The sequence below is a fragment of the Leucoraja erinacea genome, chromosome 1 (assembly GCF_028641065.1).
Source record: "Leucoraja erinacea ecotype New England chromosome 1, Leri_hhj_1, whole genome shotgun sequence".
NCBI classification, from domain to species: domain Eukaryota; kingdom Metazoa; phylum Chordata; class Chondrichthyes; order Rajiformes; family Rajidae; genus Leucoraja; species Leucoraja erinaceus.
The window spans coordinates 167740316-167752543 of NC_073377.1; the positions used below are offsets into that span (position 1 = coordinate 167740316).

The 12228-nt window shown below is 44.9% G+C and overlaps 1 protein-coding gene across 1 annotated transcript in view; it reads right to left on the reverse strand.

Annotated features, from left to right (window-relative positions):
• Positions 1-12228, reverse strand: part of gab1 (GRB2-associated binding protein 1) — a 316599-nt gene that overhangs the window by 57585 nt on the left and 246786 nt on the right. Inside the window, exon 7 of the mRNA XM_055637022.1 lies at positions 739-961. Coding sequence (XP_055492997.1) covers positions 739-961 — 223 coding nt within the window. The remainder of the gene's footprint in view (positions 1-738; positions 962-12228) is intronic.

Genomic DNA, 12228 nt, shown 5'->3' on the forward strand with positions numbered 1-12228 from the left:
CCTCATCTACTGCATCCGCTGCTCTAGATGTCAGCTGATCTACATTGGTGAGACCAAGCGGAGGTTGGGCGATCGTTTCGCCGAACACCTCTGCTCGGTCCGCAATAACCAACCTGACCTCCCGGTGGCTCAGCACTTCAACTCCCTCTCCCACTCCATATCCGACCTCTCTGTCCTGGGTCTCCTCCATGGCCAGAGCGAGCAGCACCGGAAATTGGAGGAACAGCACCTCATATTCCGCTTGGGGAGCCTGCATCCTGGGGGCATGAACATTGAATTCTCCCAATTTTGCTAGCCCTTGCTGACTCCTCCCCTTCCTCAGCCCTCCTGCTGTCTCATCCCATCCCTCAGCCCTCTGGCTCCTCCTCCTTTTTCCTTTCTTCTCCCCGCCCCCCCGCCCCCGATCAGTCTGAAGAAGGGTTTTGTCCCGAAACGTTGCCTATTTCCTTCTCTCCATAGATGCTGCTGCACCCGCTGAGTTTCTCCAGCGTTTTTGTGTACCTCTGGAAATTCAATACCTTATCCTTTAAAAGCTTATAATTCTTTAAAAGTACACTGGTTAAAAAATTGCTGCAAAATTACGAAACCAAACAAAGATAAATTGTTAAAATTACATTCCTGTTGGGCATGAAAAGTATTCCAGATGTACAAACTCTTAAATCAGATGAGGATTTGAAAGATGAAGTAATTTAGCATCAATAGACTTTGTGAACAGCGAATGTTTTACACTCATCTTACCTGGTGGGTTCAGGTTTTTTACTTTCACAGTTGGCTAACCATAGATAATCTTGTGGATCTTCTTGGCTGGACAAAGACTCCAGGTGACGAACACTAATCGGCTGGTATGGGGGAGGTAGTGAGCCCATGGAAACTGCTGATCGCACGGTGGGTTGTGTAGTATTAACAGAGAGAGGTACCTCAGTCATGGCAGTGGCAGAAGGATTGGATGATTTAACAGCATCTAAAATGTGACAAAAAATAACCTATCAATAGCTGGCACATTAAAAATATTCTAAAAATTAACAGTCATGTAACAATTCAGTTCAGTTTTTAATTGCACACAAACTCTTTGAATCACTTCCCTCTGGAAGGCAACTCCGGACTGTCAAAGCTGCCACAGCCAGACATAAAAACAGTTTTTATCCACAAGTAGTTGCTCTACTCAACAGCCAAAAATCTGTAGCCTCCCTTTGATCTGGTATTTTGTTGGTTCACATGTTTGATCAATGGTGTTTTATTTTAATGTTTTATTATTATTAATATTTAGCGTTTTCTGAGTCATTCGTAACTGTCACTGTATGTCATGTTGTTACTTGTGGGCGGAGCACCAAGGCAAATTCCTTGTATGTGAATACTTGGCCAATAAACTTACTTACTTACTTGAAACAGGCAGATTAATATTTACAAATGAACAGAATCGACCATTATACTTTTTTATTTGAAACTCAAATTGTGGCATTTCATTCAGCAAACATTCAAATTGCCTGAAGACTTTATCAAATTGCATGCTGTGTGTGAAATTCATTGCATGTTTTATACGGAACAGCCTTGCTGTGATACAATAACATAGAAACATAGAAAGCAGGTGCGAGAGCAGACCACCAGGTCCATCGAGCCCGCACCGCCATTCGCTCATGGCTGAACACTAAACAGACACACTTACCCACAAACAGTAGACACAAGACACAGAACACAAGACACTACCCTCCCCTTTATACCGCTATCACCCCTCTCCACCCCAAGAACCTCGTGATCTCCTGGGGGAGGCAAAAAACCGGATAAAAACCCAGGTCCAATTCGGGAAAAAAATCCGGGAAATTCCTCTCCGACCCCAATCTAGGCGATCGACACTTGTCCAGGAGATCACTCAGGTCTTACTATACTAACCATACCTAGGTCCATATCCCTGCCCTCTCCCCGTAGCCCCTTATCCCCTTGGCAGCTAAAAAACCATCTATTTTAGTCTTAAATATATTTAAAGTTTCTGCTTCCACTGCTCCCTGGGGCAGTGAATTCCATAAATTAACCACCCTCTGGGTGAAGAAGTTCTTCCTCATCTCAGTTTTAAAAGAGCCCCCCCTTATTCTGCAACTATGTCCCCTAGTTCTAGTTTCCCCGATCATTGGGAACATCCTCGGTGCATCCACCCGATCAAGGCCCCTCACGATCTTATATGTTTCAATGAGATCGCCTCTCATTCTTCTAAACTCCAAAGAGTAGAGTTCCAGCCTACTTAACCTTTCCTCATATGTCAATCCCCTCATTGCAGGAATTAATCTTGTAAACCTTCGCTGCACTGCCTCCAGGGCTAGTACATCCTTTCTTAAGTATGGACCCCAGAACTGTACACAGTATTCCAAATGTGGTCTCACTAATACTGTGTACAGCTGCAGCAAGACCTCCGTGTTTTTATACTCAATCCCCCTAGCAATAAAGGCCAAAACTCCATTGGCCTTCCTGATTGCTTGCTGCACCTGCATACTAACTTTCAGTGATTCATGTACTAATACCCCTAGATCCCTTTGCGTTGCATTACAACGCAACTCCTCCTCATTTAGAAAATAACTTGCCCTATCATTTTTTTTCCCAAAGTGAATGACTTCACATTTATTAGTGTTAAATTTCATCTGCCAAGTTGTTGCCCACTCACCTAGCTTATCTATATCCTTTTGCAGACTCTTCCTATCCTCCTCATCCCCTACTTTTCCTCCCATTTTTGTATCGTCCGCAAATTTTGATATATTACACTTGGTTCCCTCCTCCAAATCATTTATATAAATTGTGAACAACTGGGGTCCCAGCACCGACCCTTGCGGAACCCCGCTAGTTACCGGTTGCCATCCCGAGTATGAACCATTTATCCCCACTCTCTGCTTCCTATTTGTTAGCCAATCCTCTACCCATGCTAATATATTACCCCCAATCCCATAATTTTTTATTTTTAGCAATAGTCTCTTATGTGGCACCTTGTCAAAAGCCTTTTGGAAGTCCAAGTATACCACATCCACCGGTTCCCCTTTATCCACCCGGATAAAACTTTCATTAGCCATAGATAGGGTAAATAGTCAGAGGCTTTTTCCCGGGCTGGGGCAGTTTAAACTCGGCAGGTGAAAGGTGTGGGAGGATATTTAAAGGATATCTGAGGGCAGTTTCTCACACAGAGCGAGGTGTTGCATGGACTGAGCTGCCAGAGGAGATGGTGGAGGCAAATACAAAGGTTAAAATCATTTAGGCAGGATCGTGGATAGGAAGGGATTAGAGGGACGAAGCCTCAATGCAGGCCAATTGGTTTAGTACAGACAGGATCAGTGTCACCTTGGGACAAATTTAGCCGGACGTGCCTGATTCAGTACTCATCTTTCACTTGCACAAACGCAAACATTTAAGAAATACTTTCTCCTTGCTTTAATCTATTTCCCTTTGCACTTGTATATTGTAGATTATGAAATACAATACTGTCAAAAGGCTAAATACCAGAACATTTTGTAACTTCCCTAGTTGAGTCACCTCCAGCACCTTTGAACATCTTTCCCAAACGCTGGAGCAATGGAATAATTGAGATCTTTCAAATGAAAATATGTTTTTGAGGCTTAGTTTAGTTCAGTTTAAAGACCTAATGCTTGAATCAATTACCCCAGTTTTTGTTATTTTTTGTTGGGGTGTGTGTGTGGGGGGGGTGGGGGTGGGGTGGGAGGGAGGGGGGGTAACTTTTAAATCTCTCCCTGCACGGGAGACCCGACCTTTTCTTGTCGGGTCTCCGTTGTCGTTGGGGCTGCAACGAGGAGCGGCCTCCAACAGGAGAAGACCGGGGACTCTGGTGCCGACGACTCACCTCACCGTCGCGGAGGTGGCCGAGTCCGGAGCGGGTGGAGCGGTGGTGGAGCGGTGGTGGAGCGCTGCTGCTGCTGCTGCTGCTGCTGCTGCTGCTGCTGCGGCCCGACCTCCGGAGATTCGGAGGCTGCAACTGCGGGTCTGGTGGATGGCGGCACCGGGAGCCCGCGGGTCCCTGGAGGGAGACCACTTTTCAGGGCTCTCGCAACGGCGACTTCTCCCGCCCGAGTTGCGGGGTCGAAGAGCTCCTCGAGCGGGGCCTTACAGCACCGCCCCGCGCGGCTTGGAATGGCCGCGGGACTCTGCGAGCGCACGCCGGGGGCTCTAACACCAAGACCCAGTGTGCGACCTTGCACCACCCGGCGTGGCTTTAATGGCCGCGGGACAATCGGAGAATTCCACAGACTCACCATTCTCTGTGAGGGCAGAGAATTCCACAGACTCACCCCTCTCTGTGTCATCACTCTGGGAGGCGAGGAATCCTTGCCGGCGAAAAAACGGATAACTTTCCACCGGTTCCACGCTGTGTACCCACATTGCATTCTCAATCTGATTTCAAGGCTATTTTATTTCTGAAGGATTTCCCTCTCAAGGCTCATCTTTCAAAGGCTATGAAGCCCAAATCGTCCTTTTTTTTCCCCTCTATTGCTCGGAACTAGCCGCAGAGTTTGTCTTTGGGCTTCCTCTAATATTTCCCTTCTTGAACAAAGCTGACCTGATATTCAGCTGCCATTTCCGCAGACTGCCTGGGCCTTGATTTGGCTTAGTATAGTTAACATTCTTCCAGCTTTAGGGATTACTTCTCTAACCCTTCTGGAAATACAGTGCATTGAAACTGCCAACCCTTTCATTCCTGCATATTTTCATGATTCATGGAAAATGTTCCTATTTTGCTTTCCTGCATGCAATACTGTACAGTATTTGCACCATTTAAAACAAATCTACCACTGAATGGCCCCTTCTAATATTTATCATCCGTGAACTATCCTTAGATTTCAAGCATCACGAGATGAAATGATATTTCAGTGATTATACTTTGGGAGTATTTCATTGCCTGAATGTCTTGGTCGAACATTTAAATGCAAGATTTTAATATACCAGGTGAAGGAAGTATTTCATTGCCTGAATGTCTTGGTCGAACATTTAAATGCAAGATTTTAATATACCAGGTTGTGAAGGAAGTATTTCATTGCCTGAATGTCTTGGTCGAACATTTAAATGCAAGATTTTAATATACCAGGTTGTGAAGTGAAGTTCTAGTGGATTTCCTTACATATTTCTGTCATGAAACAGCCAGGCATTACACTTCTAAACTCACACACTCATTCTTACATTGGTCTAGTTAAATTTAAACCAATATGTTTCATTGTCAAAATATTTCTTCAAAAACTCTTAATCCACAGGGCAAACTATTTTCCTAGCGGCCTGGTGATCTTTATAAATTCTTTATTGCTATTCCATTTCCTCATATTTTATCCAAGCATGGGAGGCCAGTCAACCCCGCGAGCCTATGCCAGCACATGGAGCGATTCTATCAGTCTACTTATTTTCCCTGTGTATTCTCATTCACGGGCCGATACTCTTTTCAGGTTGTCCTCCAGCCCGCCTCCACTAGGAGTAATTTAGAGTAACCAACTAACCTACCAACAGCACATCTTTGGAAAGCTCACAACCGTCTGGTAAACCTATACAGTCACAAGGAGAACATGCAAACTCCACACAGACAGCATTGGTGTCAGTACTGTTGCTGTCTCACTGGATCTGTGAGGCAATAACACTGACAACAGCACAAGCACTTGAATTGTTTTAGATTTTGGAGATTTCTGTCCAGATTAGCTGTGCTTTCTGATTACTTTCTGCTGTTCACTGACTTGATGTTGTGGATATATTAACTCTTTCTACACAATTTATACCCGTGGTTGCTAAATTAATTTCTATCCTGAGTTTTCTCTAGTGTCTAATCTTCTCATCAAAATATTGTTCCTGATTAGCGCAAATAGTTCAGACATCATATTTCTAATCATTCCTCCGATCAATTAATCTTTTCTCAATCATTTGTTCAGCCTTTCATGGGCATTCGTAGCCAGTTTGTTCTAATTAACTCATAGAATCATAGACAACAGGTGCAGGAGTAGAGGCCATTCGGCCCTTCGAGCCTGCACCGCCATTCAATATGATCATGGCTGATCATCCAACTCAGTATCCTGTACCTGCCTTCTCTCCATACCCCCTGATCCCTTTAGCCACAAGGGCCACATCTAACTCCCTCTTAAATATAGCCAATGAACTGGCCTCAACTACATTCAGTTGCAGAGAATTCCAGAGATTCACCACTCTCTGTGTGAAAAATGTTTTTCTCATCTCGGTCCTAAAAGATTTTCCCCTTTATCCTTAAACTGTGACCCCTTGTTCTGGACTCACCATCACACCTTCCCTCTCGGACCTGGTTATGTATGTTCCCTCCCTCACCTCGAATCGAATCTTTCATTGGCCATTGCAAATTGCTTTTATTTTAAATAGCTCCAATTATTAATACAAGGGGATTGGCTATTTTGGCGTCAAATGCCAACTACTTAAGATTTATCTTAAGTTTATTGGTGAATATGTTTCTTTTCCAAACACTGATGCAGTCTGGAGCAGTGGTTGAATTTTAAAGATGCCTTCAGGCATCAAAGTGACTCCTGATTGTCTCTGTGAAACAATGGTTTAGCATGAGATGCAAGCCTCACATCATGTTGTGAAAATGCACACCTGTCAATAAAAATTCCTGCTAATCATTGAATAAGTCTACTTGGCTTAAACCCTACCTCCCCCATAACCTCTCCGAGTGTAATGCAGAAACATAAACATACATCGACCTCCATTGTTCTATTGCTACTGCAGACAATAGACAATAGGTGCAGGAGTAGGTCATTTGGCCCTTCGAGCCAGCACCGCCATTCAATGTGATCATGGCTGATCATCCCCAATCAGTACTCCGTTCCTGCCTTCTCCCCATATCCCCTGACCGCTATTTTTAAGAGCCCTATCTAGCTCTCTCTTGAAAGCATCCAGAGAACCCGCCTCCACCGCCCTCTGAGGCAGAGAATTCCACAGACTCACCACTCTCTGTGAGAAAAAGTGTTTCCTCGTCTCCGTTCTAAATGGCTTACTCCTTATTCTTAAACTGTGTGGCCCCTGGTTCTGTACTCCCCCTGACATCTGAAGAGGAATGATGTAGCAGGGAAGGAATAGGGTAGGGGTTCCAGAGAAGGTTTGTAAAAAGGATTGTTTCTCATGGCCAATGATAAGAAATACAGAGCTGGGGCCCATGGCTATAGATGCACAGAGTCTCTTGCCCAGAGTAGTTGAATCGAGGACATGGGTTTAAGGTGAAGGGGAAAAGATTTAATAGGAATCTGAGGTAACTTTTTCACACAAATGGTGGTGGGTGTATGGAACAAGCTGCCAGAGGAGGTAGTTGAGGCAGGGACTATCCCAACGTTTAAGAAACAGTTCGACAGGTACATGGATAGGACAGGTTTGGAGGGATATGGACCAAACGTGGGAGGTGGGACTAGTGTAGCTGGGACATCAAGGTCTCGAGGTCAGTTTATTGTCACGTACTAATAAAGGTACAGTGAAATGTGAGTTACAATACAGCCATACAAAGTGAAAAGTAACAAGACACACAGACACATAAAAGTCAACATAAACATCCACCACAGTGGATTCCACATTCCTCACTGTGATCTCCCGTGGTCGGTGCAGTCAAACCATCCACAATAGGGCCGATCAAAGCCCCTGCAGACAGGCTGTTGGCGAGGCAGTCAGTGTGTAGGTAAGTTGGGCTGAAGAGCCTCTTTCCACACTGTATCACTCTATGACTATACCTTTGAATTGTGGAACGGGGGAGGGTTTGAAAGATAGGTAATTGTGGCCAAGATTGAGAGTGAACTGGTTGGGCCTTTGTTTCAGAGAGCAGAGGGCTCCAAGACCATCCTGACAGGGGGGATGGAGGTGTACAAATACTATCCCTGGAGAGGAAAAGACTACAAAAAGTAGTAAACACTGCCCAGTCCATCATCGGCTCTGACCTGCCTTCCATCGAGGGGATTTATCGCAGTCGCTGCCTCAAAAAGGCTGGCAGTATCATCAAAGACCCACACCATCCTGGCCACACACTCATCTCTCTGCTACCTTCAGGTAGAAGGTACAGGAGCCTGAAGACTGCAACGTCCAGGTTCAGGAATAGCTACTTCCCCACAGCCATCAGGCTATTAAACCTGGCTCAGACAAAACTCTGATTATTAATAACCAATTATCTGTTATTTGCACTTTACCAGTTTATTTACTCATGTGTGTATATATTTATATAATGGTATATGGACACGCTGATCTGTTTTGTAGTCAATGCCTACTATGTTCTGTGTGCTGAAGTAAAGCAAGAATTTCATTGTCCTATCAGGGACACATGACAATAAACTCCCTTGAAACTTGAAATGTCCATGGTCAACATGAGGTTAACAATTGGAAGTCTTCAAATTGGTGAAGGACGTGTGAGGTGTCCTGGATGTTGGTGGTAAGGGACTGGACAAGAGGAGGCAAGATGAAGGTAGAGAATGATAAGTTTGGTGGGGCATCAACAGGCATACGCAATGCATCTTCCTGGACAGTCATCCTTGTCAACCACTCATTATTATTCAGAAATTAGAACTCAAATTGGGTGCTAATATTGGAGGGCCAATGTTGTGGGCTTTAAAATCAGCTTTGGCAGCAAGATCATTAACATCATCATCATGTATGGTCATTGTGGGCATCCAGTGTAGCCCTTGATAGGAAGACAAATGGTACTCTACAAAGATATTGTCAAAGTTATGCAATTGGCTGACTTTCCTAGCACTTAAGGCTGCCACATGAATACAACCTTAGCCGGGACCCTGCACTTAGTTGAGCAGAAATTGACATTTAAAATTAAATGCTTTGTCTAGACTGTGCTCTCAGTGGATAATGCCCCACCAATATTTTTCCAAAATGTCTCGAAGCTCAGCAGCAGAGAATGAAGTAACTCATTCTCGATTATTAGTCCGGGGAAATGGGGAGTAACTGCTCCGCCGATCAATTGGTTTTGTCATTCTAAATCTAATATTCCAATATGAATAATGCACTGGATACAGTTTTGACACCGATGGATAAACTTTAGAGAACATTCCTGTCACTTCAACTTTCCTGCAGTAACATCACCATGAATAACCCAAATCCATTCGAAGTTTTACACAACTTAAGAAACATATTACTGTATATCATGAAGTAGAAAAACCCCCAACTTTAGCGGGGGGCCAGAAATATTAAGCTAGATAACTCCAACCTCAGTTAAATACGATGGTAGACAATAGACAATAGGTGCAGGAGGAGGCCATTCGGCCCTTCGAGCCAGCACCACCATTCAATGTGATCATGGCTGATCATCCCCAATCAGTACCCTGTTCCTGCCTTCTCCCCTGACTCCGCTATCTTTAAGAGCCCTATCTAGCTCTCTCTTGAAAGCATCCAGAGAACCAGCCTCCATCTGAGGCAGAGAATTCCACAGACTCACCACTCCCTGTGAGAGAAAGTGTTTCCTCGTCTCCGTTCTAAATGGCTTACCCCTTATTCTTAAACTGTGTGGCCCCTGGTTCTGGACTCCCCCAACATCAGGAACATGTTTCCTGCCTCTAGCGTGTCCAAACCCTTAACAATCTTATAATGGAATAATAATATGGAAGGGAAGGTGAAAGGCACAAAACATTAGGGAGGGAATTAGAGTGTTAAAGTGGGGGAAAATGGAGGTCAAAGTTCAAGGCATATTTTGTGTTTGGAGATGGTTGCAAGACCATGAAGACAGCAGACTTCAGAATGACAAGTTTATTGTGGAAATGTGCGAGACTGGTAGTTAACCGCGCGCGGGAGAGTTGGGTGAGCAAATGTCAATTAGCACATGAGCTGCAGTTTAGGATGCGATTATTGGACGTGGTTGGAAAGAATGAAAAGGCGGAGAAAGGCAGCATTTCCTAAATGTAGTTCGTGATCCGTGTGTCGGGAAGAAATGCAGTGTTTGATTCTTATCTTAATGACAAACGTTGGTGACAAGTGCTTCCCTGGGTTTCCCCTAATGCCCCCGTCCCAATTAGGAAACCTGAACGGAAACCTCTGGAGACTTTGCGCTCCACCCAAGGTTTCCATGCAGTTCCCGGAGGTTGCAGGTGGTTGCCGGAGGTTGCAGGTAGTGGAAGCAGGTAGGGAGACTGACAAAAACCTCCGGGAATCGCACAGGAAACCTTGGGTGGGGCGCAAAGTCTCCAGAGGTTTCCGTTCAGGTTTCCTAAGTGGGACGGGGGCATTACACTAGCACATCTGCTATAACAATCAGTCGGAAGAGGGTCCCAACACTAAAAGTTGTCTGTGTATTCCATCCACCGATACTCCTGACCTGCTGAGTTCCTCCAGCATTGTTGTGTTTGAGATTCCAGCACCTGCAGTTCCCTGTGTCTTCCATAACAATGGGCACCAAGACCTGGCTTGGCTGGCGGTGAGGGTAGCACTCCCAGTCAGATCCTTCCTGCACCGTCGGAAACCTCACTACCAGCGCACGCTGCCTTCACGGCAGTTGCTATGGAGAGGAGATGGTTGCAGAGTGTGGCTTTGCAAAGAAAGTCTGGAGAGGTTTGCCGATCATGATTTATTCCGAACAGCTCCGTCACAGAGGGCTCTGTGATTTACGGACTCAGAGACTGACATCGAGTGCTGCTGGAAGGTCATCAACTCGGTGAAAGGCGCTCTTTGGTCTGGCGAGCTTTGTTGACCTCCCAGCGGAGTGGGATGTCCGTCGGGGAATGTTGCCCGCTGCAAACTGCGGGCGTACGTGCTGAGGGACGCGCTGGAGCTCGGTGCAGCCAACGCCAAGGCTCGGTGTTGGAGGACCACAGTCTAAGGTCCTTCTGCTGCTGGACATTGGGGGGCAGGGTGTGGTGGAGACGCCCCTCAAAATAAGGGAAGGGATTCCACGGCAGTGGGGCCACATGAGTATCAAGGGTGGGGGAGAAATTTGTGAAACTTGAGCAATGTATAGAAACATAGAAACATAGACAATAGGTGCAGGAGTAGAGGCCATTCGGCCCTTCGAGCCTGCACCGCCATTCAATATGATCATGGCTGATCATCCAACTCAATATCCTGTACCTGCCTTCTCTCCATACCCTCTGATCCCTTTAGCCACAAGGGCCACATCTAAATCCCTCTTAAATATAGCCAATGAACTGTGGTCTCAACTACCTTATGTGGCAGAGAATTCCACAGATTCACCACTCTCTGTGTGAAAAATGTTTTTCTCATCTGGGTCCTAAAAGACTTCCCTCTTATCCTTAAACTGTGACCCCTTGTTCTGGACTTCACCAACATCGGGAACAATTTTCCTGCATCTAGCCTGTCCAACCCCTTAAGAATTTTGTACGTTTCTATACGATCCCCCCTCAATCTTCTAAATTCTAGCGAGTACAAGCCGAGTCTATCCAGTCTTTCTTCATATGAAAGTCCTGTCATCCCAGGAATCATTCTGGTGAACCTTCTCTGTACTCCCTCTATGGCAAGAGTGTCTTTCCTCAGATTAGGAGACCAAAACTGTACGCAATACTCCAGGTGTGGTCTCACCAAGGCCCTGTACAACTGCAGTAGAACCTCCCTGCTCCTATACTCAAATCCTTTTGCTATGAAAGCTAACATACCATTCGCTTTCTTTACTGCCTGCTGCACCTGCATGCCTACTTTCAATGACTGGTGTACCATGACACCCAGGTCTCGTTGCATCTCCCCTTTTCCTAATTGGCCACACTAAACAGTATTGAATGTACAGTCTCCGAAAATGTCGGATGAATTTTTTGCAGGTTCATGTGTTGTATATATTTATTAATTGAATAAAGTCTATTTTGAAATGTTTTAAAAAATTGTTCTCGGCCCTTTGTTTTGACCCATAATCTTCTAATGTTGCAGTCCCTGTCACACAATATATCCTGTTTATTGGCAAAGGATAATCTCCCTTAAAGTGCTGTGAAATCATAAGATATTCCAAAACGTGACTCTATGATGCAACAATTTGCTACAGAGATCAGGGTAAGTTTGAAATTAGTGGTGAATTTCAACTCCCTAAACCTGATTCTCAGCCAAAGGCCAAAAGAAGAAAGGCTTCCAGAACAATACTTTAGTGAAAGTATAGAACAATACAGATGTACTGAACGAACCAATAACTGATAAATATCTCCTCCATGAAGCAACCATAACCCATTCTTTTGTTTCCTGCACAAAATTACAGAACTTCTGGAGGGGAATCTTTGATATCTTTTCCAAAATGCTTAAAACAAAATTGGATCCCGACATAATATTGAT